Source organism: Chinchilla lanigera, unplaced genomic scaffold, assembly GCF_000276665.1.
Source record: "Chinchilla lanigera isolate Chin_1 unplaced genomic scaffold, ChiLan1.0 scaffold00075, whole genome shotgun sequence".
NCBI classification, from domain to species: domain Eukaryota; kingdom Metazoa; phylum Chordata; class Mammalia; order Rodentia; family Chinchillidae; genus Chinchilla; species Chinchilla lanigera.
Window position 1 is genome coordinate 2,211,981 of NW_004955476.1, and position 25,191 is coordinate 2,237,171.

Below are 25,191 nucleotides of genomic sequence, written 5' to 3' on the forward strand. Positions count from 1 at the left end.
TGACCTAAGTTTAGCATGACAGATCTCAGCAGAGCACATCTGTGGACCTTTATGATGGTCCTGAAACTTACTGTGCATCTTAACATTGCATGAGATTTTTATTTTGTGAGTCAGATCAGACCTTATATTTTTGCACTTGTTTCTTACACATCTTTTGTTGATGTACTCTGTGTGTACTTTCCCCCACAATTTTCCTTCTGTGGCTGTAAAAGGAGAATGCTACTTTAATTACTGGAGAAGAATCTGTGCTCCGTCTTGTCTGTCCCTAATATGCCCCCAAGCTCTGTTCTCATTTCTGAGCCCCTAATGTCTGGTAATGATTTCCAAGTCAGAACACATGCAGCTGGATAGTCCAACCCCAGGTTAAATTTTGTTTCCTGACATATCACCTGCTTTGAGTTTGAAAGCAAAGCTACATGTGCTGTGAATGGTGCTTAAGAGAGAGCAGTGTAGGGTAATGAGGAAATTTGCTGCCTTGACCTAACTTTTTGAAACCCTTGGGAAAAGGATGACTCCCTTCTTCTCTGAAATCAACCTGTCCAAGTTTCAATCCCTGAAGCAGGAGCCTGTATAGTTGTTATGCTATTAAAACTTCTCCAGAGCTGGTTTTCTAGAAGTGTAGGAAAATTATCTGGGATTGGTTTGATTGCGTCTGATATAAACACGACTGACTTATATTTTCTTACATCTCCAAATAACCTGAGAACCTCAAATGAAAGAAGAAAGAAGACTGGCGCGGCACAACTAGACGTTTTAAAAAACAGCACCAAGTATGATAATAACAGCTTTCAGTAATTTTGAAAATGTCACTGTGAGAAAATTAGTTCTAATGCAAGCTTAGGCATAGTCTTATTGAAAAAGGTCCCACTCAAGCATGGAGCATTTAAATAATGAATTTATAATAGCAACACAAGGAAATCACAGAGTCGTTATTTACTATAAGAAAAAACAAGGGCACTGTAATGGGTATGGATTTGCCGATGGAACACTGTCTGATTTTGGCTTCACTGCCTCTTTGTCATTGGGAGAGCTGGCTGATGACTTGGGTAAGTCTCATGGGTAAGCATCTTTGTGTTTGCTCAGCAGACAACAACAGTTGCAATATGTAAATAGGGTGCCTCTTCCTTTCGGGTGCCTTGGGATATGTATAATAGATTAAGTTGGCTTTGTGCAGAGCAAACAGGTCTGCATTACCAAGAATATGAATAATGTCGGTTTCCATAATTGCTAACATCTGGCTTTCTATAAATCTGTTAAATTGCATGGAAGCAGAATTAGATTTCTGTGTCATAAGTAAAGCAATTACATGGAACTCTGCAGGCAATATGGTCCTATACTGAACTGTGAAATCTTTTCGTTCTGGAGAGGTGGAAGCAACTCCTGCTCTTGTACCAGTTTTATTGTGCACAATAGATATATTTGTCTTTATGCTCAGGTTTTCTTGATTTATAAGAGGAAACAGTGCTGAAGTGTTTGCAACTTTGTAAATGCAAAACGTCCAAATAATAGAACAGCATATTGTTCTCAAGAACTAATTACCGGGTTAGAGATTACTTTAGAAGACACTTATAAATTACAGAGCCTTTCGTAGCCACTATTAGCAGATTGGTGGAAATTACACTTGCAGGCAGTTTCTAGTGTGATTTGCTAATGGGTCTGCCTCTGCCCTTGTCCAGCAGCATTTGACAGGGAAATGAAATGCTTCAGTCGTGGCATGGGGGAGCTCCCGGTACCATTCTGTTGTATTAATTCTACTTTGGACCAGACTCAAAGGCTTTTGCAGATGGGAACTCAGTAATAAATAACAAGATGTTTTCTATGCAGGGCAAGATGGTGATTATGCCTTGCTCTTACTGAGCACTCTAAAGACTAAATTTTAACAAAGTAGGCTTTTTAATAGTGTTAGTACGAATTTTGTGGATTTAGGCAAGTTAAATTAAATAAATACATTGAACACCCACAGTCTTTCTGCTATTTTTGGCACTGGGAAGAGGAAGAAATAAAATTTAGTCTCTGCCCTCAATGAAATCACTGTCCATGGAGAGGAGTATATTAAGCGTGTAACTCCCTAGAGGTGACTGTGAGAATAGAATTGTGTGCGAGGCTCAGAGAGAACAAAGTCATCGTTGGCTGTCTTGCCCAATAAGGAATGGTGATGCTTAATCTGGTTCTTAAGACTGCATGGAAATAAAAGTAGCCGAGTAAAGGACATGCTTATCTTACCAATTAATTAGTCTATACCTGATTTCATTCCATAGAGGTTAATAATAAGAAGTTTCCTAATCTGAAAAGGCATGTTCTACGATGCAAACATGGGAACCAACATAGCCTGTGTGTGATCGTCCAGTGAATACATACACATACACACACACACACACACACACATGTCTGTGTGTATTTTTAAATTAACAAGTAAAAAAGTATATATTAGGATGAAGAACATATTTTTAATGCATGCATGGTGTAATAGCTAAGCCAAGTCAATGAACACATGTATTACCTCACACACGTGTCACTTTTTGCGGTGGGAACATAAAATAATACTCTTAGCATTTCTCAAGAATATAATACCTTGTTAACTATAGACACCATGTTGTCCAATAGGCCTTCACCTATCTGACATTTTGAATTTCTTGCTTTCCGCCTTTGAGTAAAAAGTGAAAGGACAGAAGATAACAATTGAAGTGTTAAATAGCGACTTAGGCTTTTAGCTCGAGCCTTCTAGTACAAGCATCAGAGTAATATAGATACCCGGCAAATACAGGCGTGTCACAGACAGGTTTGCTTTTTAAGCACCACCATGCTAGGAAAGATGTTGACAGCAGTGGTTTTCATGGGGTTGAACAGAACTCAGAGGTCTATGTCTTTCTTTATGTCAGTTCAATCAACCGCTGGTGGTGGTAAACATGAGCACTGGCATTTTTGACTCTGCTAACATTTTGGCTGTGGGCAGTCACAAATCACTACATTATAATGCAAAGTGGCTGGAGGCAAGGAGACCAGATTGGAGGCTGTGACAATAGTCTCACCGTGATGAATATGAAGAGATGAATCCACAGAGTTTAAAGAAACCTGAGTTTTTATTATTTTATTTTATACATGATGGGCCATTTATCTATCTGTAGCTACCTATCATCTATCTACCTACCTACTCTATCTTCCTGTATTTATGACAACTAGGTTATAAATATGAGAGAAAGATATGACTGAATATTTGTAATATGCTACTTTCAAAACAACTAAGAGGTGGGAGTAATGCAAATGTGATCGTTCATTGCAGACCCACAGTGTTATATCCCTAAATAAGGAGCAGTAGTCTACCAGCCATCATTGCTGTGAGAGCTCAGAAGGTGTGCATGATTATATTGAATTGGCACCAGGTTGGGAAAAGCTTACCTGAGAAGGCAGAACTTGAATTTTGCCTTAGATATTTACATTTATCTAACGAAGAAACAGATGTCTGTGGAGTCCCTGTTCTGTTATCTACACTGTAATTTTCAGAAGTCCATAAAGTGACTAATAAGTCCATGTAGATAAAGGAGAAATACAGAGGTGAAGTAATGTGTCCAACAGCATGTGATTGTGAAGTGTAAAATGTTCCTGGTAAGCACTGTGTTGAAACGAGGAGCTCGTCTTCAACCTGGTCCCCTCGACTTTTTTTTTTTTTTTTTTTTTGGTTTTTCTCCGGTACCGGGAACCGAACTCACGACCTTGCGCTTGCCAGGCAGGCGCTGTGCCCCTGAGCTAAATCCCCAGCCCCACCCCTCGACTTTTTCATTCAGTGCTAATTTTAGTTGGGAAGAATTAGAGGAAGAAGAATGAGGAGAGAAGAATGGATTCAAGGAGCACTGTCTGGTCCAATGCACTGAGATAATCTGAGCATGGCCTGAAGAGAGAGCTTGAGGCCAGCCTGTTGTTGACCAGAAATCCAGGCATGATCATTGAGATCATTTGTGTAATTTCTAAGAGGAGTCACTGTTCCTCAACACAGTGGCTTGACTGAGGCTACAATTGGTGGGAAAAAAGAAACAGATCTTGGAGGGAATTACCTTCCGTAAATTTTGCTAGAACTGTTTACTATTTTCTACTTTGCATCATCATTGTGAATTAAAGCTTATACTAATACTTTTCTCTCATTATTTCTTCGAAATTTTGACACACTTTGGGTAATTATATCTTCTTCAAAATTTCAACCTAAAATACTGAAAATGATCTATAAGGGATGTTTGACAATCATGGTAAATGTTCAATTATAAAAAATTACAATGAAATACACATTGTCATTAATCTTTCAAAATACCAACCCTGCTTCAAATGTACCTGTCCCAAAACAATGTGTAATCACTATTTTTTAAAAAAGTGTAATCACTATTTGTATGTAAGATCTTACCCTTGAAAGTGAGCTTAAGTGTCCAGAGGTTAAATAGTTAAAGGTAGATAAAAGCACAGAACATTCTTATGCTGAAAAAAGACTTAAGACCTCATGTTTGCACAGCATACTGGAGAGCACTCTAGTACATCAGTCAGAACGCTGGGGATGCAATTCCTGCCCTGTAATGTGCTCCTCTGTAAAAGGAAAATAAGTATTCAGTTTTATGATTAAATACCCTAACTCATAAAAGTATTATAAAAACTGTCTATGTATATGCATAAAACCATATACATATATGTACATAAATGTATAAAATTATAGCAATGGATATTATTTCTTTGTAATTGCTTGGGACACTGTAGGAGAATATATTGTTTGTGATTTTTAAAAATTTGATCCATTATCCTTGACGAAATGGTTACAAACTTATGTACACTTTACGATGACTTTTATAACATAGAATAAATTATTATTCTGTTTTATTTTCCTACAGAAGTCAAGTTACCAAAAAGTGGCCTAATAATAGATATTTATATATGCTCCTGTGTTCAGTTTATCAATTTAGGGAGGTAGTATTTTAGAGATTAATTTCATCACTTAAAACTTCTAGTGTGGAAATAATCTTGTGCATAGAAGACTTTTGATTTAAAAAATTGAGTTAATGTTATTATCTGAGGGGTACTTGCAACCATGGCAGAAGATTTTTGAAAGGCAAGAGAGGACTCTGATAGACAAGTTACAGGGACCTTCAGATGGCTTAAAAATGTTAAAAAAATGAAAGACCTTGAGGGGGTCTCACAAGTAGTACTAATGTGTAGAAGTTCCCAGGTCATGTATTTCATCTCAATTTAAAAGGGGATTTCTTTTTTATATTTCATCTCAGGTACAAAAGGGGATTTCTTTTAAAGAACTATTCACAGGTAGAATTGGGTACCTAGTGAAGTAAAGGATTGCCCTCTGGGAAAGAGTGTAATCCATGTTAGTCAGGTGTATGTTTAGGATATTGCTGAGGTCACGCAGGCTTTGCCCATCAGAATGAGTTGGCAGGTTCTGTATTTTCCTTTACTTGGCTGTCAGTGAAAACAGAATAATCTTTGTACCTCTTCCGTCAGCATCCATACTAGACTCTACTATAGCTCTGGTATTTTTTTGTGCGGTGCCAAAATGCACTGACCATTAGGATGGAAGGAATTTGATTAAGCAAGTCATCTAAGAATTAGTCCCACTTACAGTATTTCAGCCTTGGATTTAAGATTGGGGGAGAGGCAATCTAACTGGGTCAAGGTTGCCTCATTGCCCTCTTGTTCCTACTCAGTAGCTAATCTAAGCACACAGTTAGTGACTCAGCAGTGTTTATGCAACTGCATGAAAAGCACTTGAGGATATCCTAAAAGCAGTTTATTGCTGCTATGGGATATTTTGGCACCTGGAGTAAGGCAGCTGTGGGTTTGATTTTCAGGATAACCACTTGCTATTTAACTCTAGCAACCCCTGCTCCATTATTTACAAAATAGAGATAAGAGTAGATCCTCCCACACAAATCTGTCTGCAGAGTAAAGGAAATAATGAATGGGAAGAGTTTGGCACAATAGCCATACCGGGGACAAGGTAAATGTCCAATAGCGTTACTCAATGTTATTGCAAATGATTGTTATTTTTGTAAGTTCCCTTGGTTAGGTCCTAAAGTCCTGTGCTTTATTTATTGCAGACATTGATGAATGTGCCTTAAGAACTCACACCTGTTGGAATGATTCTGCCTGCATCAACTTGGCAGGGGGCTATGACTGCCTCTGTCCCTCTGGGCCTTCCTGTTCCGGCGACTGTCCCCACGAAGGCGGACTGAAGCGCAATGGGCAGGTGTGGACCCTGAAAGAAGACAGGTGCTCTGTCTGTTCCTGCAAGGTGAGGCTGACTTAGTGCAGAAGAATTCATAACTACTCTTTCCCTCCTTGACCTTTCTGCTTCCCACTTTTTGCCCCTGCGTGGTTGACTCATGGGTCCCCGTAGTTCCCAATAAACTCCTGCTGTTCTGGTCTGCGCTACAGCTAATGATGATGCTGTATGGCAGGAAACGTGCTTTGAATCGATTGTGCTCGTAGTGAAGAGAGGTGTGGAGTCGACCAGAGACTGCAGCAAGGGAAAACAGGGGCAGCGAGAACCAGTGAGATCCTCCAGGACCTTTAAGTTTGGCTGGAGGAGAGCTTTAATAAGCCCTCATCCTGCACTTACATATATTTTCCCACCAAATCTGTGCTTTGCCTAAAACAATCACCTGCGTGTACTCACTCGCTTTTTGGTAGTATCTTCCAGAACAGTGCAGCTCATAGTCTTGCTTTCAGTGGTCAGACAAGCGGGCTTCTACTCCAAGCTAATGACAGCGACAGTATGAGGTCTCTTAATCATTGCTTTCTTCTTGAACATTCTTGGGCCTGGGCCATTCTTTACATTAAATTGCTTGCAAGTGAGTTTAATGCTTATGAAAATAAAATTCTGTCACCATGTGGTTTTATTTTATGCTTTGTGAAATGGGTCTATTAAAATATTTGATTTCCTTGTGCTTTAGTACTTCTTTTGTTGATCTTTCCCATTTATTTTTCTCTGTAATTACTTTACCGTAGCTCTTGCCTTGAATTTCTGTGTCCACTGGAATGAGATTATTTAATCGTGGGCTTTATGGACATGAAATCCAAAAGAAATTATTTGCTTACAAGCCTTTTAGAGAAGCAGGTCTCCTGATAATTTCTCAGTGTGCTCTCTATACACAGAGCTGGAATAAGCTTTAAAAATCAAAATTCATCTATACAACCTTCAAGTCTGCTATTCCCCAAGAGACCTGGGTGGACCTGGGGTATTTATGAGAGCTATATTGCTCTACACCTATTGCATAACACCTGTATTTTCCCCTTATGCTTAAACCAAGTTCCAAGCACCCAAATTTAGGTTCATTTCTTCCATTTATTGAGCACCTGCTGTTTTGGGCACCCTCTAATTTAAAAACTGCATTACATTCATTCTTCTGGCAAACTTTATAACACAAGAAAGCTCAGTCTGTAAGGTGCAAGTAACTTCCCCTAAATACTGAAGATCCAAGTGTCTATGTGGACCTAGCACACTGCACAGGACACAAGGACTTTGAGCTCATTTGTTGCAAATGTCATAGTTTTCCACATTACCACATGTGCTGCAGACTCTACAGATGGTACAATTTGGATACCTATTGGTATCTTTAAACTCAATTGACCAGTCTGTCAGTCCACTTTATTGATTGACCCAGCTCAACCTCTCTAGTTTGTTAATTCCAGAGAGACATTTCTTTAAAAATTTTAATATATTGACTATGATATTCAATTTTGTGGCACTGACTCAAAGGACAGCATTTTTTAGAGAAGGCAAATCTGACCACCGTGCTGTGATTTGCCATGAGAATCAGCTTCTGTAGCCCCAGAGGTAGCCAGATGCAGAGGGGCAGCAGTCAGAGCTGGCAGAGGCAGAGAGTGGACTATGGAGAGAAGGCCAGAAAATTCGGAGCACAGAAAGAATTGCTTGGTGGCTCTGGGGCCAATACCATGGCCATCAATAAGGTCATGCAGGCCATGGATCTTGTGAAGAATCATCTGACGGCTGCTGCAGAGAGGAGATGGAGACCAGAAGGAGCAGATCTGAGAGCAGATGGACCCCAAACTGGACACTGCGCTAACCACAAGAGTACCCTCCTGCAGACCCTAAAAAGCCCGTAGAAGTTGGAGAAGCTGCAGCCCATGCTGAGCTCCAAGGAGCTAGCTCCTGAGTCCCCACGTGTGCCTGAGGCTGCTGGTGGCTCTGTAGCTTGAGTGCCTTCATCCCTACAGTGGGAAGAGCTGCCAAAGTTGTTCTCCTCAGTTCATATCAGTTTGTTGTGCAGTCCCCATGCGTCACCTTACTTGGAGAACTTTAGATCTGGCCAAGCTGGTGCTAAGACATGTCCCAAGCACAAAACCACCTGTCACTCAAGTGACAGATCCCTGACAAAGAGCAGGTCACTAGAGGCTGAAACGCAGGTCTTAGTGACCTCAAGCCAGTGCACTGCTAGTGTCACTGTGGTCTGAGTCCTTCAGTGGCTTGGGCATCTTAGCTGCAACCGGCAAAGGACAAAGGTGGTTTGAAATGTGATGCCACTTTGCTCCAGAAAATGTAAGGGTCCTGTTTTTCATTTTTATGTACATCTTCAGCAGCTTCACTTGACAAGAACCATCCCTAGGAAGAAGCCACCTGTGTTTTAAGCAAAGATTACTTTTCCCTCTTCCCCTGCCTCCCCAAAGCAGGGACCACAGAGAGGAGAGATTGTTGACCTTCTGTTCTTTAATATGGCATACTGTATGGCTTTGTGAACAGCAGCTTGAGATTACACTTTAGGAACACCACCTACAAAGGTCTGTTTGATCAGTGTGGTAGACCATCAGCTTGGATTTTGCAGTCATTTGAGAAAATTTTTTTTAAAAATTTGGTTTTTTAATTTTTAAAAAATTTTTATTAGTACATGTTTGCTGTACATAATGGTTACATTTATCATGGGAATTTAATACTAGTGTAAGAAGAATTATGTTGAAATTTTCAGTATAGCTTGAAATTTCAATAAACTTTCTGGGTTTTTTTCTAAAGAAAGAAGAGAATGGAAACCTTGTGGTGGACTAGAATGGTGGAGAGGGGCTGGTAGAAGAAGTTTTGTGTTCCGCCAGCAAAATGGGCATGTGATCTTTGTTAATTTTTTTTGAGAAAATATTGTTTACCCAAACTTTTGAGGATAATCACAACCTGAATCCAAATCTTTTTTAACATTTCTAGGTCACCAGTCTCTCCAATAGGCAAAGGCCTTTAGTGGAATATTTGCTCCTGTGAGACTAAGCTTTTGTAAGGTTTTGTTTATATACATGATAAAGCAGGGAGCCTACCAATCATTAAAATCCCCAATGTATCATTAATAACTATGTTAATGAGCCAAGCGTTCTGAGTTACTATATTGTAACTCCTAAAGTTCCTCCAAACTCTTATGAAAATGACACTGAAATTGCCACAGGAGATGAGCAATTCTTGCAATCTTATTTCATTAAGAAGTTGTACTGCCACTTCTTCCTTTTCTAAATGAAAGCCAAGGCACATCCCTTTACATAGATCTTTCTGTCAAAGTTTGGATTTTCAACTGCGTTCAATGCTAATTTAGAGCATAATTTTCCAGAGGTTATGATGATGAAGAGTACTTTGTTTAGGTCCTGAATTAAAGGCTCTGAATCAATTCTGGAAGCTATCATCATAAAAAAAATATTTGTCATCTCCTTGTTTGATTTCTGTCATTTGCAGTTGAAAGTGTCCTATTCCAATTTCATAAGAAACATTGTCAGTACTTAAGCAGACAAATGGATGCTTATAATAACATCATCTTAGAGGCTATAAAATCAAAGTTAGGGTATGAGTTATTGTCAGTCATACCCTTGATGTTTTAATTTCACATAAAACCAAAGTATACAAGAGCAGCATCACACAATCCAATAAAAGATCAAGACTCGGCATTGAGAGAGAGTCACAGGAGTTCTAAAAGGCCAGTTTCTTCTTGGGAGTCAGTAAACTGGTTATGTTGGTAGTCTTTCCTGTCAAATGAAAGAAGGGATTAGAAGCATGTCTACCGAATGGAGTTCAGTGTAAAGCTCAACCAGTGCAGATAGATCTAAGCTTTTCCTTACAGTCTAAGCACTTCCTTGATAGTAATAGGCTTTGTTCAATCCTTGACCACTTAGTTCATTAGGCAAAGAATGATTGCTGGACTATTTAGAACCCATGTTGTTTCAGCATTGTCTATGTTGTAGAAACAAGTAAAAAAAGGTAATCTCCCTGGTCTTGGCTTTTAAATCCTGGCTGCATCCTAAATATTTTCCGTAGACACATATCTGTGACTCTTCTGTTCATAAATTTGTCCAGACCTGAAGAAGACATATTTATTTTCTACCTGTGTCACATAGGAAGGTAGAGGAATCACAGGTTTATCAGTTCCTGAAAAATGTGCACTTTGGTGTGAGTTGTTTTCTTTCTGTTGGAAGTCATGGAGAAGAAGGAAAGAGTTTCCCAATTAATCAATCCCCTGGCACACTGCAAAAATGAGTCATTTTCCATGGAAACATGGACAAACGGAAGTATGGTATGAAAGCTGCAAAAGAGAACAGAGAATGGCTTCCCATAGATAATGACCCTTGAATGAGGAATTTAGCTAAATAGGGATGTGGGGAAAGTGAATCTCAGACAGAAGGAACTGCAAAAGTAAAGATGCAGAAGCTTCAGAATGTATGTGGTATTGGAAATACGAAGTAAATGATGTGATTAGAATACTAGGAGTAAGTAGGGTGTGGGAAGGAAGTAGTCAGGGATGAGCCCATAGAGAAAGCCTGGCCATAGAGCCGAGCATGGAGTTGAGACTTTATCTTGTGTGCAGAGAAGATCCTGACAGATTTCACTTTGGAGGTGGGCATGCCACCATCAAGGCCTGACCACCAGGGTGACAGGCGACCCACGGAGAGGGGAGCTAACAGGAGAAAATCGCCTAGGTTATGGTGAAGGCTGAGGAAGGTAATGAAGAGAACCTGCAGGAGGGGTAGAGGAATGGTCACAAGAGAGAAATCACAGAAGGGAAATGAGGAGTGCTGGTGACGGATGATGCCAGAACCTGAGCTTCCATACATCTCTCCTATTCTGTAGAAAACAGAAGCTGCAGGGTGCCTTGAGCCTTAGCTGCTCATTTCTCTGGGTAAACAGAGTCCAGGTGACACCAGGAAGAGAAAGATCTGGAGCCTGAAAGCAGGCTGCTGTTAGCTTCAGTTACACATCACCCTACATGCCCACCTACACCTCTACTGGGCATCTCATCAGATGCCTGGTATTTGTCATGTCAGTTCCTGCCATTTAGCTAAGCATGATCAATCACAGTCCAAAAGTATTAAATTGAAAATTAGAGCAACAGTTCACAAATGTTAAATTCCTTGGTGTGCTGAGTAGGCAGATGAAATCTTATGTCATCTTCTCCACCCAGCTTTGGCCATGAGTCACTCCCTTCGTGGGTGTAGGCATCATTAGTCATGGGGTAGGCCTCACGGTGAGCACATGGATTGTTGTGGTGTTGTAGTGCTTGCGTTCAAGTAAGACATCCGTCACATCACTTCTTGGCTGTCTGGCTAAGACCGAGTGTGGCAGCAAGTAACACTTAGGTCACAATTTAAGACTGCATCTCAATGCCAGTGTCACTCATCTCACTCATCTCATCATGAAGGCGTTGTGTCAGTCACAGAATCACAAATACATGCATAAGTATTGTAAAATAACATGAAAAGAAGAGGACCATGTTGGTCCATCTTTTATTACAGTGTATTGTTATAACTGTTCTATTATTAGCTATTGTTATTGATCTCCTTTTGTGCCAACTTTATAAGTTAAGCTTTGTCATAGGTATGTATTACAGGAAAAAATAGAACATGCCATATGTGATTCAGCATTATTCATGGCAGCAGATGCCTACTGGGGTCTTGGAGTATATCTCCTCTGACTAATGCGGGATGACTGACCTGTCATCAGAATGAGGAAAACCTCCTGGAAAAAAGAGAAAAACCAATGAGGCTAGATTTCATTTTTATGCTTCTTATTCAGTTTTTGGAAGTGAATAACATTTGCCTAGAACTAAAGGCTACATTTATTTTTTTTTAATTTTTTTATTTTAAAAACAAAAGGAGGAAAACATTAACAGACAGACATTTTACAAAATAGCAAAAGAACAGTACAGACCATACAGAGTTACAAACAAAGTGGTCGGAAATTAGCAATGCTTGTTGTATTACATATTGGTATCTTCAAAGTGGCTTCTCATGAAAACAGAGAGAGACGTGCAATATTGATCAATCAAGGACTCATTGACAGTTTCTTTCAGCAGAGAAATAGAAGATAGTAGAACAACTATGTTAACTATCCTGTATAAAGGCTACATTTAAGTAGTAACAGCCCTTGAGTTTTTCTGAAGATTACAGCAATATTAGGAATATGGAGAGCAATCCCATTAGTAACTGATCATCTGCTACAATGGCACAGAAGGAAAAGGGAAAGGCAAAGGTAGAGAACTTTGGCCTGAGGTGGTTTTGAAAGAGGGTCTCTTGCCCTGGCTTCCAATGAACTTTAGCCCAGGAACAGAAGTGGACCACACCAGGGCTCCTAAGGACTTCATCTGTTTCAGCAATGGAGAGACAACTCAGATCTGCTCCAACACATTAGTCTGCCATTCGAAGCCTGGCAGTCACTTTTGGTGAAGAGACCAGGGATGAATCAGTCTTTGCCTCGGGCTAACGTAATGAAATTAGTTACTCAGATTCCTGTGTTGTGCTCATAAAAATGGCTGCTTTGCTCTCTAAAGCCAACCAGCAGTATTACCAGTACCTACTTGTCTTTCATAGCAGCAGTTGGCTATGGAAGCCCTAAGATCATGTTTCTTATGCTTTGAAAGATAAAGATGGTGGCAGGTTTAGTTGAGCCCTGAGAAAGTGTGGGGTCCAGACAGGGTACAAGATTTTCATTTGTATTTCCCTGACTCCATTTTCTAGTTCCAAGCCTGCCTTTTTATTGCAAGAGGTGGTTATACTGTGCTAACTCCCCAGTTAGCTGGGTTATGCTGTTTTGCTTTTATAATTCCCATTAGTTCTAGGATTACCTGGGGGCTTTGGTATTTTGATCAATGACTCCACCCTCAGTTCAGTAGGTGAAGGGTGAGGCACAAGAATTTGCATTTCTGCCTAGTTCCTAGGAGATACCATGAAGTCTCAAAATTCTGCTACTGTAGCAGAAATGTACCCATAGATGATAATGCAAATAAATGTAAATTGGAATCTGGTTTTCAATAAAACTTTAGAGAAGCAAACAGGTCAAATTTAGACTTTCTAGTTTATATTTGTATTCAACTTACATAAATAATTTTACCAAAGTTCAATTTCTTGATTTAAAAATTTTAAAACTCAGTAGCAGAAAAAAAAAATCTCAGTTGACAGTAGAAAATCTGGAGTATATGTGTCAGCATGTTGAATGTTTGGTAATGAAATGTGTAATTTACAAGATAAAGCATATAATTTTCCATGGCATAATAAGAATGAATTAATTTGAAAGTTTTCTAACAAAGCCTATGTCCCACTGTTTAAAGTTCAGAAACAAATTGCATATTGCAGTACTTATTAATTGCTCACAGTTTAACTTATGATGATAGAACTGAATAAAAACTTTTAGCTTTTGAGGCAGAAGGTTGGTATACTATGTCTTTGACATCTACGTGATGCCTACCATGGATGGAGGTTGAATTCTAGAGAAGCCTCAAAGATTTTAACAAGAAACCTCACTTGCCATTCATGGTCTCCACTCTCTCTAAAATTTGTGTCTTCTGTGATTGTGCTGTATGAGCTGAGGGTTTATAATCACATTCACATTGAATTAATGGAGTCACCTGTGACACTTTCATTACTAAAAATAATTTTCTTGGTGGTTACCCTGTAATTCAAAGCCACAGTGAACATAACCACTGTTCTGAGACATGTTAGAGGCTAAGAAGGTCCTATTTGTCATTTTATATAATTGAAGAGAGGGGAAATTGCTTTACTTTGTACTAACCCTGAAGCCTACTTATTTATTCTTATTCATTCTTTTAATCAAACTGTAGGAAGAAAGCACACACTGTGCTAGAAGTGCATGAGCCTCAGCTGAATGAATTCATCTACACTTTTGATGTTGTTCATGGACTTGGTCTTGCTGGTTCCTGAGGCTTAGTCCGTTTATACTTGGGGCAAATGATATGGTGTCATAGAAAGCTGAATTAATAAATGGTCTCAGGTTGTAGCTATCACTGCTATCTTTTACCTTCTGTTGATTCAAAGTATGCTCCAGGTATTCATTTGGGGCCATGGTTACACAAAATGTGTTAAGTTAAAATAATGGTATGAGTTGTAAACCGAAAGCCTATTGCTAGGAGATTCATAGGGTCTGCACAATTGAATTCTCTGACAAAATTCACCTCCTCTCTCCCCAACCCTCTGTGTATGCACACACAAGTCTTTATGGAACATGAAGATTTCCTGTCTTCCTGTATAGTAATCCAGTACATATAATTTGAGGGAAAGAAATTTTTCAGCACTTTAACTTATCACATACTGAGCTAGCATTTCCTTTATATTTTCTATAAAGAATGTAAATCTTTTAAAAGTTTCCACTTTAGCTGACACCACATTTACTTCCACAACTCTGTCTTTTTTAGCATCGTTATGGATGAAGTAGATGAAGACCCTGAGGATAGGTCTACCCCTGTGTTCAATGTCACTAAGCCATGAAGGAAGGAAGTCTATGGCAGGTGACAGAGAACATTTAGAAAACACTGTGGCAGATAGGAAAGATGAGATGAATCTAACAAGGTGAAACCCAGCAGGGGTAAACATCAAGTAATATATTCACTGCCCCTAAACAACCAAAGGCACAAAATGGGATGGGATTTAATGAGGTTTTAGTCTTCATTAAGCTCAATGTAAGCCAACACTGTGACATAACCAAAGGAAGAGAGTAAATACTGAAATCAGGCTGGCCTGGAGAAAGTACAGCACTTAAAACAAAGTGCCGTGAGTCCCAGTTCACTCTGCTGCTGAAGACATACTTAGTTCTCTCTCAGCGGCCTCATTGATAACTGAAGATCAAGTTTTATTTCACAGATTATCAAGATTAAATGTGATAGCACATGTAAAGAAATCTTGTATGGTGAAACTCTGCACCATTTCCAATGTTTTATTTTACAGTCTTTGATTGTTTGATCAGTCTTACATTCTTATGTCTGGTGGACTGAGCAACTTTGTTGAAGATAGCAGTACGTAATGTAGCAACCATTGTTAATTCCTATCATTTTGTTTTGAGGTCATGTATTCTTTTTGTTGTTGTTGTGTTGCTTTGATTTTTGTCTTCATTGTTGTTTTGTTAGTTTTTTACATTTTCTTTTTTAAAAAAAGGAAGTGAAGAGTTGAACGAAGGTATTGGGAGTTCTGTGGTTACCAAGGGTGTGAGTCAAGGATAATGGGGAGATAGCAGTACATCCGGTACTAAGACATGTATAAAGAAGCACATTTTAAGTGCTTCCCAGAGGGATAAGCTCTTTAAGACTGGAGAGTTTTAAGCCTAGGCTTGATGACTTTCAAATGCTGTTGCCACAGAGAGGATTGGTTATGTGTCCTCTAAGGTATTCCCCAGCCCTGAGATATTTTTAGTTTTTTAATATTTATCAAAATAATTGTAACCCTAAATGGTGACCATAGGCCTTACCTTGCATTTAACTTCCTTCATTGTCTGAGGTGGGAAACTGCTCTGAGATGCAGTCATGATAAGAGACATGCTGAAAAATGTTTGGTCTTGATGCTCAAGTGCTATTGACTTTCACTGCTTTATGTCTGTGGGTCCTTAGGGCCAGTACCCTAGAGATTGTATCATGTCTGTAATTTAGTGAGCTGCTGCAAGAGGGAAGGTGGCATCTACTTATGATCTCTTCAAATGAACACCCCCAAGGCTGTCATGTGGAAGAAATACTGTTTTAAACCATAGGACCGGGGCTGGGGATTTAGCTCAGCGGCAAAAGCGCCTGCCTGGCAAGAGTAAGGTTGTGAGTTCAGTTCCTGGTACGGGAGAAAAACCAAAAAAACAAAAACAAAAACAAAAACAAAACAAAAAAAAAAACAAAAACCATAGGACCTGGTACTGGTGCTCAGAGTTACTAGTGCATGTGTGCTCTTGGTTATGTCGCTTGGCCTTTCTGAGCCTTAGTTAACTCTTCTGTGAAAAGAGCACAGTCAGACTTACTTCTAGTGTTGGGACAGGAATAAAATTAGATGACTGCATATGAACCTGTCAGATGGTATTTTTATGACCTTGAAAGAGGTAGGGGCACAATTTTTCACTCAAATGTAACAATTTTTTTTCAAATGTAACATTTTATCTACCTAGCATAGCAGTAATTCTTACTCAGAAATGTGATTTTTAAGAAGATATTGAAAACATTTTCAAGGAACCTGTTGATTTCTTTGTCAAACTTACAAGTGTCTGCATTGTGACTTGGGTGACTTTGTGGGCAAAGTTGGGGAAAGAAAGGACATGTTGGCAGGAGCATGCCAATGGGCATCCACTCTGAGGACAACAGGTGGTGGGTAGACGATGTCTAAGACTAAGAAAATTTCCCCATGTGCTCTGTAAAGTATGTAAAAGCTTTGGTTGTTATAGTACTGCTGTCCATCATTTCTGTGTTGATGATGCCTCCTTACTTTTATTCCTAAACAGGATGGGAAGATATTCTGCCGACGGACAGCTTGCGATTGTCTGAATCCAAGTGTTGACCTTTTCTGTTGCCCAGAGTGTGACACCAGGGTCACCAGTCAATGTTTAGATCAAAACGGACACAAACTCTATCGAAGTGGAGACAACTGGACCCACAGCTGCCAGCAGTGCCGATGTCTGGTATGTCAGCTTCCTGTGAATGTGTTGGCCCTTTGCTTTGGAAAAGGCTGCAGGATTCTTTGCCTGTGGGCTCTGGTTTCCAGCTGTTTGTAATCATGTGCGGACAGTTGTGGGGCTGTGGCTGACTAAGGGGCATGTGTTCTGCCTAAAGAAATTCAGTTGTGTATAAATCCTAAAGAGCACATTAATGGAACAGGTTTGGCTTCAAGCAATGTTAGTTTACAGCTGTTACTTTTCAGAAAGTCCAGATTAAAAAAAAAATCTCCCTGCAAGACAGATTGCATTCAAGGCTTTGACAGGTACTTATAGTCCTTAGAGAGCCAAATCCTCTATATAGTGTGAAAGAATCATTAAGGGTTCCAGAATAAGAAGCAAGAAAACAGTAGAAATACCAGAGATTGAGTGATGAAGAAATAGAATCCAATCCCATTTCCTCCATGTGTGCGATTACCTTGGGCAAGTCCCGGCAATTCACTCGGTCATTCTTTCCTGCAAATGTACACAGGCACACATGTAATGGACTATTTTATGAGGCTGTTAGAAAGAATAGAGAAGGTATGTGAAGGACAAATATAGTACTTGACACATAGAAGGTAGCTGATGCACAGTTGCCGCTATTGCTTGTATTTCCTGTCATGAAAAAAATCTGTTTTAGATGCTAAATGTTCATACAGAAAAAATAAAAATTGTTTTAGATATCAATACAGGGATTTTTATGGTTAATCAAATTTGAGATAGTCTAGAAAAAAAGGCTTAATTTCTGATTCATCCTGTTCCAAATTATTTGGACAGAAGAGAGAAAGAGAGAGAGAGGAGTTGAGAGAGGGAGAGAGGAGGGAGGGAGACTGAGAGAAGGAGAGAGAGAGGGAGGTTTGTATGGGTGAGAAGATTTTCAGTATATCTTACAGTAAATGCGATTTTGCATTAGTGAGGCAGTCTCAAATTTGGAGCATTCCATCTGAATCAACTCATAATGGAAATTGAGCTGAGTGTTTAACTTTTGCTGAGATGAATTATTGAGTCTATGGGTACCACATAAAAACAAATTCAGAGAAATCATCTAAATTTTCATCAGAGTTTCTAAAATCTCCAAACAAATGCTCAGATAATCTTAAGTACGCATATTATTTTCAATCCTTCCTAATACCAAGGAGTATAACTCAGAGATTAGAATAACGGCTTTTTATATTTTGAAATTCCCACACAAGGGCTAATATATCCAGCCCGGCACAGTCATGTACACCTGTAATTCCAGTATTCTGGGAGGCTGAAGCGCCAGTGTGATCCCAGTCTGAGCGAATTAGTGACTTAGTAAGGCTCAGCCTCAAAATTTTAGAAATTTTTAAAAGAGCTGAGGACATACCTCAGTACAAAGGCCCTTGGCTTAATCTCCAATACTAAGATAATTATCCAATGCAAGCATATCACTGGTTTCCATAACAATCTGGAAAACTACATTTCATTTCCAAGAAGTCATTCCTGCAGTACCAGAAGTATTGGCATTAATCTTACCTATTAAATTTTCGTAGATAGAATTCCAGAAGTGTATCTTTCCTTCCCAGACTCCAAGGTGAACATGTTTTGGAAGAACAGAAATGATAAACACTAATTTAAAATTACTTGAGAATAGTATGGTCCACATTTCATCAATATTTACCAAGAGTTTGTCTATGCCAGACTTTTGGTGATATAATAGCGAGCAGGATAGATGCCAGCTGTTCCTGTAAAAGCCCATTGTTGTTTGACACTGACTGAGGAGTTAAATATAGGTTCATATACATTGTGATCAGTGTCTCGATAGCAGAACTGGCCATATAGAGAAATACCTTATCCTAGCCTCATCAACAGAACCACAGGTGCTAGGTGCTGCACCATGTAGGAGTCTCATTTAAATTGTAAGGCAGACATTTCAGTAGTCACACGTTACACTCAGAAATCATATTTTTCTGAAAAAGTCTATCTTTGATAGTAGCAGCTTATGAAGCTGTTGAAATTTGATAGTAGCAGCTTATGAAGTTGTTGAAATATTATATTGCTTTGGGTTCCAATTTTGACCCCAAGAAAAATTAACATCTCCTTATCATTATCAAGGAACATACCTTCTATTGATGTATTCACTTGATTAGCATATATTGACCAAAGCTGTGCTAAATATCAGAAAACCAGCCCAAGCCTTCAAACTTAATGTGCAGTTGGGATGATAACTCGAATCCAGTCATAAGTATCCTGATGAGAAGAATTGCAGGCCATGCTTGGCACGCAGAGAAGCTGACCTAACTCTCTATGGAGTGTAAAATAGGTGGTCAGCAAAATCATCCTGAAGAAGGAGTCTCTGTAGGATCTCTTCAAGGAGGAAATGACTTGTACCCATAACAGGGCTAGCTAGAAACATTTAATGAGGAGATGAAGAGAAGTCCTGTGCTCCTCTCCCCTTCTGGGACTTGGGAATGGCCTCTCCTATGAACGATGATGAGTCATTTTCAGCTTTCTCTCTGCAGGAAGGAGAGGTAGACTGCTGGCCACTCACGTGCCCCAATCTGAGCTGTGAGTACACAGCTCTCTTGGAAGGGGAGTGTTGTCCGCGCTGTGTCAGTGACCCCTGCCTGGCCGATAACATTGCCTACGACATCAGAAAAACTTGCCTGGACAGCTCTGGTGTTTCGAGGCTGAGCGGAGCAGTGTGGACAATGGCCGGGTCGCCCTGCACAACTTGTAAATGCAAGGTAATTGGGTGTCGTGAGGATAGGCGGCCCTTGAAAGACTAGCAGACAACAGTTGTCAGAGGTTCCCTCCTGATGCATCTGATCACACAGGTTCCGCGGGTGCCGTGAACACAGGCAGGCATTTATTTCCTGTAGGAGGTTAATAGGCCTCAACGGATCATAGCTTCACCTTGTAAGAAGACAAATTCATTCATAGCTTCACATTATGAAAAGATTCATTACAAGGAATCTGAACCATTCCCCTGGCCTTTAAGCTGCAGAATTTTATCAATGGAGTCTAAGCCAACTTATAGCTGATTTAAGGTATTTTTACCTGAAAATTGGAAGAAGAAAAAAAGCATGAAAGGAGGAAAGGAAAACGTTCTACCTCCTTTCATCTAGAAAATGTTACTGTGTAAGGTTTTGCATGAACCTGTCAACAGTGAAAAGACAGAAGTTGTTTGTTTTGTTTAATTATCAGAGTGTGTAATGTGCAGCCCACAGCACTCACTACAGTATTTGATTGTGATTATTTCCTACCTTTTTTTGAGGAATTTCCATAAAATGTTCTCATATATCTTTAAGATTATAATGGTGACCCTTAACTTCTTCAGACCCAGGAAAACCTCTGACACTAACCAATTTAGAGCAATGGTTAATCCATGTCAAAATCTCTAGTGAAATAGCCGTTTAAGATTCTCATGATTAAGCGAGTTAAAAATACTTGTGTACTGGGTCCCCTCAAACTCTAGCTCAGCTTCAGACATCAGAGGAGGGCACCAATTTGCCTTTCAATGCTGATACTGATGTTGATTCTTTTCTCTTTCCTAGAAAGTACTATCCTATGATGCAGCCCCAGTACAGAAAGGATAACATTAGACATCATGTAGCAAAAATCCAAGGTGCCATCTTTACCTTTACCCACAGGACACTAAGTGACCAGGAGGCATGGACATGTGTGTTACTTAGCATTAATTTTTGCTATCAGGCTAAAGATTCATTATTGGGTACCTGAAGGCATATTTCATTATGATATAAAATGGATTTTAATGAATTTCCAGGGATATATGCATCAAAATATCCCGTCTACTTCCTAGCCATCATGTGAAATACTATATTTATCCCTAATGTGCTTGCCTTTCTGAGACCATCTTGGGTTTGCCTTCAGAGTCTTCTCGTATTTCTGATTAGCTTTTCTACAAATTGTCTTTTTCAGATATTTATTTTTGGAAAGAATCTCATTTGGAGTAAGTGTAACATAGAAGTGAAAAGTTACATTGCTGGGGAGATTTCCCAAGCCTTTATGAATCTCAGGCAGGACATAGAATAAGAAAGAACCTGGGTGATCCGTCAGGGCTTTGTCCCTTCTGCTCCTTCCCTAGCATTTTCACAGCAATTAATTTTGTGGTCACTTCTTGTTTCAAAATGCAGAAAGTCATTTTGAATGGAAAGATGGCAGATCGCTCGCTGACTTGCACCCTGTGTCTCAGTTGGCTGACTCTTGTGTCCTTGTGTGCAGAATGGGCGCGTCTGCTGTTCTGTGGACTTGGAGTGTCTTCAAAACAACTGAAGCCTTCGAAATGGACTCATCACAGGAGAAACATGGACAAAACAGTCATGCAACGTGATGAAGGATAGGAGCTGATTTCTTTTAATCATAGACGATTACCAAAGTCTCCATCTGAGGAAGGTGTTTGGGGGTGGCCTTTGAGACTGACCACTTTGCTCATTCCTGCCAACCTAGCCTAGGTGACCTACAGTGCAGTGCATTTGCGTCTATGGTTGTTCAAAGATGTTTCCCGTGTTGTAAATCATGTTTCCCTTACCAGGTCATCTGCAAATACATTTAAATGATCTCATGGTAAATGTTGATGTATTTTTTGGTTTATTTTATGTACTAACATTGATAAAGACAGCACCATTTATTAATTAATTTATTTATTTTTCTTAATTTCTGGATCAAATTCTAAAAATAAAATGGCCTATTGTGATTTTGCTCCATCCACTGCATACTTAGTATTGAGACTCTTGTGAAATGAATTGATGAAAAATATGTACGAATGGTCCAATCGCAGAAAACTTATTTTACGTCCAACCACTGAACATACTTAGATGGCCACTGGATCAGCTTAGATACATTAGATACCTATTGCTGAAAGCACCTATGCTACCCTAAAGGGAGGAAGGACAGAATGCAAATAAGTATTGAAAAAGGGCTCTCTTCTTCCTCTTGCAAAAATGAAATATAAAGAAAAGAAAAACAAAATCTTAACTTGCAATTTAGAAGCAGCAATGCTTGCAGCCCTTCTTAGCTACAAAAGCAAAATTATCTTCACATTCATTTTTATATTACTTAATAACTAATGAAGTAATAGTTACCAATAAAATCATCATAATAGAAGTGAATAGTCTTACTGAACCTATAATACTGAGACATGAATTAAGCAGTCTGGTAAACCAAAAGTTTACTTGATTTATGATATCAGGTTTGGTAACTAAGGCCTTTACTTCTTGTCCTGGGCTGTTTTCGACTAAACCACATTGCCTTTCTATGAATGAAGAGGACTCTAAGAAAATCTGTTTGCATGTTCAGTAGTTACTTGAGACAGTCAATGATTCTACTTGAGCCACTGCAGTATTTTTAAGAGTTGGCAGGTATTAAGTTGTACAAAATGAATAAAATGTGTAAATGACATTTTATCTGAGCTGAGAATTCAGCCTTTTCTACTTTCAGATAAGTCACTAGTTGTTCTGAATCAAGTTAGTTCACGGATTTTTTCACCCACTCTGCCAATATTAAAAACACCTAATTTGTCATATCAGTCATGCTAAAAATGATACTTAACAATTAATTAAAACTTTTAGTTTAAAAATTATAAACTTCAGTCACGTCAATATTATTTATTGATATTTGTCCAATGGAGGTGATAATTGAAATCTTTTATAAAATAGATTTCACTACATGAAATCAATTTCATGTGATGAATTGTAATAAAAGCAATTTAAATACTACATTGGACAAAAGCAGATATAATATGTTAAATTAAAGCACATCTCTATTGTAATTCCCTACATGAAACCTTAGAGTGAAGAATTTTTAAATTACTCCTTTGAAAATATTTATAAAAAAGTCATTTCAAAAGAAATCTTTCATTTTTTGTTGAAGCATTTTGTTGGAACCAGATACATTTACAAAAATTATTTGTAATTATATCTGTTTGGGATTGGCGGACTGTGGCCCCATGTGTCGAATCCAGATCTTACCCTGTTGATTAGAGCAGATAGGGTTATTCACCTGCCTACTGCCACAGTTATAGAGATAGAATGCCAGAGGAAAGTGGTTTCCATGGGTAACAACTGGCTTATAAAAACGCCAAATATTACTATATTGCCTTCCAGTGAAAAAGTTTTCCCACCTCTGGTACAGATGATTACTGAATATTGACATTTATAAATGTCCCCACATCTGTTCCCAAGGAGCTTTCAAAACGCAACAGTTTTGACTTTGTGTATGCACACACTTTACCTTTCTGCCATTAGCATTGACGGCTCATTGTAAAATATCCTTATTTTACACATACAGTCTTAAGCCCAATATTTTCTTCTTTCTATTGATCTGATGGAGTATATTTAATCTGGGCTAACTTGATGACATAACTTTACTCTGTTTAGTTGCACAATTAAAATATCAGTAGCTCCTATTAGTAAAGGATATACTTTCTATAAAATAATGGATGACATTTATGTATTATTAAATATTATTGAGTCAGGGGTGGTGAAGCACTTTATACACACGGTGCTTTTCTAAGCTCTACTGGAGAAAAAAAGATTACTAGAACAGAACCTTCTCTGTTCTTGGTTTCAGTAGTAGAGATTGAACCCAGGATTTCCTTGCCCAGGTACATTCCCCCCACTACACCTTTTTTTATTTTAAGGCAGGCTCCCACTAAGTGGCCAGGCTGGTCTTCAACTAGGGCTCCTCCTGTCTCAGCCTCCCAGGCTGCTGAGATTATAGGTGTGGGCCTCAATGTCTAGCTCAGAGCCTTATTTCCACAATCACCATTAAATGGGCCTTTAGGAGATATTAACAATTTTTGAACCCATTAAGGGAGTCTATTGGAGTATGACAACATCTGAAATATCTCCTCTAACCAGAATTTTTTAGAAAGAGTTAATTATTAAAAGTCTTGGAAGTGTAGCTTAGTGGTGGAGCACTTGCCTACTAAGTTTAAAGCCATGAGTTCAATCCTCAGTACCTGAAAAACAATCAACAACAAAAATCTGATAAATCTCCTTACAGAATGTGTTTTGCTACCATGCTATGATTGGAAGTGAAAAATGAGTATCCATGTAAAGAGTCAAAGCAGCGTGTGAGAAATCTAACACCTTGAGACCACAACTATGGTCAGTCCCGTCATAACTGTGAAGATCTTTACATACATCTGCAAGAAACAGTTTAAAAAAAATAAAAGATTGTAGCTACCCTCCCATTATTTCTAGTGTGAATTCATTGCAAGTCAGGAGAGCAGAATATGGGGAGGAGATGAATGTTCTCCATGTTAACTAGGCATATATCTATTAAATACAAATTTTTCTTCATTCTTTTCTTCTAGGTCACATATTAATATATATTATATATAGTTTGCATATGAATATATGTAACATTCATATGTAACTTGCAATGCATATATATAATATACATTCATATGCAAAATATATTTTTTTTCCTGAGGTTCACCTCCTCTAAATTTTATAGATCTGCACTTATGTCATTGTTATGCATTTTAAATGTATATTTTTCTTATATTGCTGTTATCATGGACCATGAGCTAGATTGTAAATTAAATCCATGCATGTTTTTCATTTGCTAGCATACAGCACAGTGCCTTGCACAGAGCAGGTTTTCAATTATTTTATTCAAATATTGAATTTATTTTTTTCATAATATAAAAGCTAGAGGGGTATTGGAAAATATCCACTCTGGTTTTCAAGTGTTCTTAATGAGACCTGTTTTCAAAACCAAAATATATTCAATGCTCCAATATAAAAATCGGATAAGAGGAGGCTTTCCGTGATTACAGTAGGGTTAAGACAGCAGGAGGTACTTCACACATCCCACCGCAACCTACAGCTTTCAGCAGAGCACAGCTTGAAAGCCATCGACCTAACTTTTCACCTTTATTTTCACAAATGAGGAAATCAGCATGCAGAGTGATCGACTTGCCCAGAGTTCACAACTAATTAATCATAGATCCGGAACTACCACCTGACCCTGTACCATTCTGCCATGGCTTCAAATGTGTGTCCACATTTCTGTTTCAAGTGAGCTTTTCCTACCCCTTCTGAATGGATGACATTAAAGACAATCATGTAAGCAATGGAGTATCTGTTATTAGCTCTGTCCTCCCTGTTCCTCCTGACAGTGACAATGACTTATGAAAATTTGGATCGTGGTCCTGTGAAACCTTCAGATTGTAAGACCAGAAAGCATTTCTAAGCCCATAGTGGAAATGAGCCATTTACTCAATCTCCCATATCAGGGTTTATAGGAAAATAACGGGAAAAATAAAATGGTTTACAAAATCAACTACTTAT

At 38.8% G+C, this 25,191-nt stretch overlaps 1 protein-coding gene across 2 annotated transcripts in view; it reads left to right on the forward strand.

Moving 5' to 3' along the window:
* The window catches only part of Nell1 (neural EGFL like 1), a gene marked incomplete at its 5' end in the record, with an annotated part of 791,721 nt that extends 766,747 nt beyond the window's left edge, over positions 1 to 24,974 (forward strand). For both annotated transcript variants that reach the window (XM_005401727.2, XM_005401728.2), the window contains 4 exon segments: positions 6,081 to 6,274; positions 16,718 to 16,894; positions 19,393 to 19,617; positions 21,116 to 24,974. In XM_005401727.2, the coding sequence (XP_005401784.1) occupies positions 6,081 to 6,274; positions 16,718 to 16,894; positions 19,393 to 19,617; positions 21,116 to 21,166 (647 nt within the window). In that variant the 3' untranslated portion in view covers positions 21,167 to 24,974.
* Positions 24,975 to 25,191: the final 217 nt, after the last annotated feature.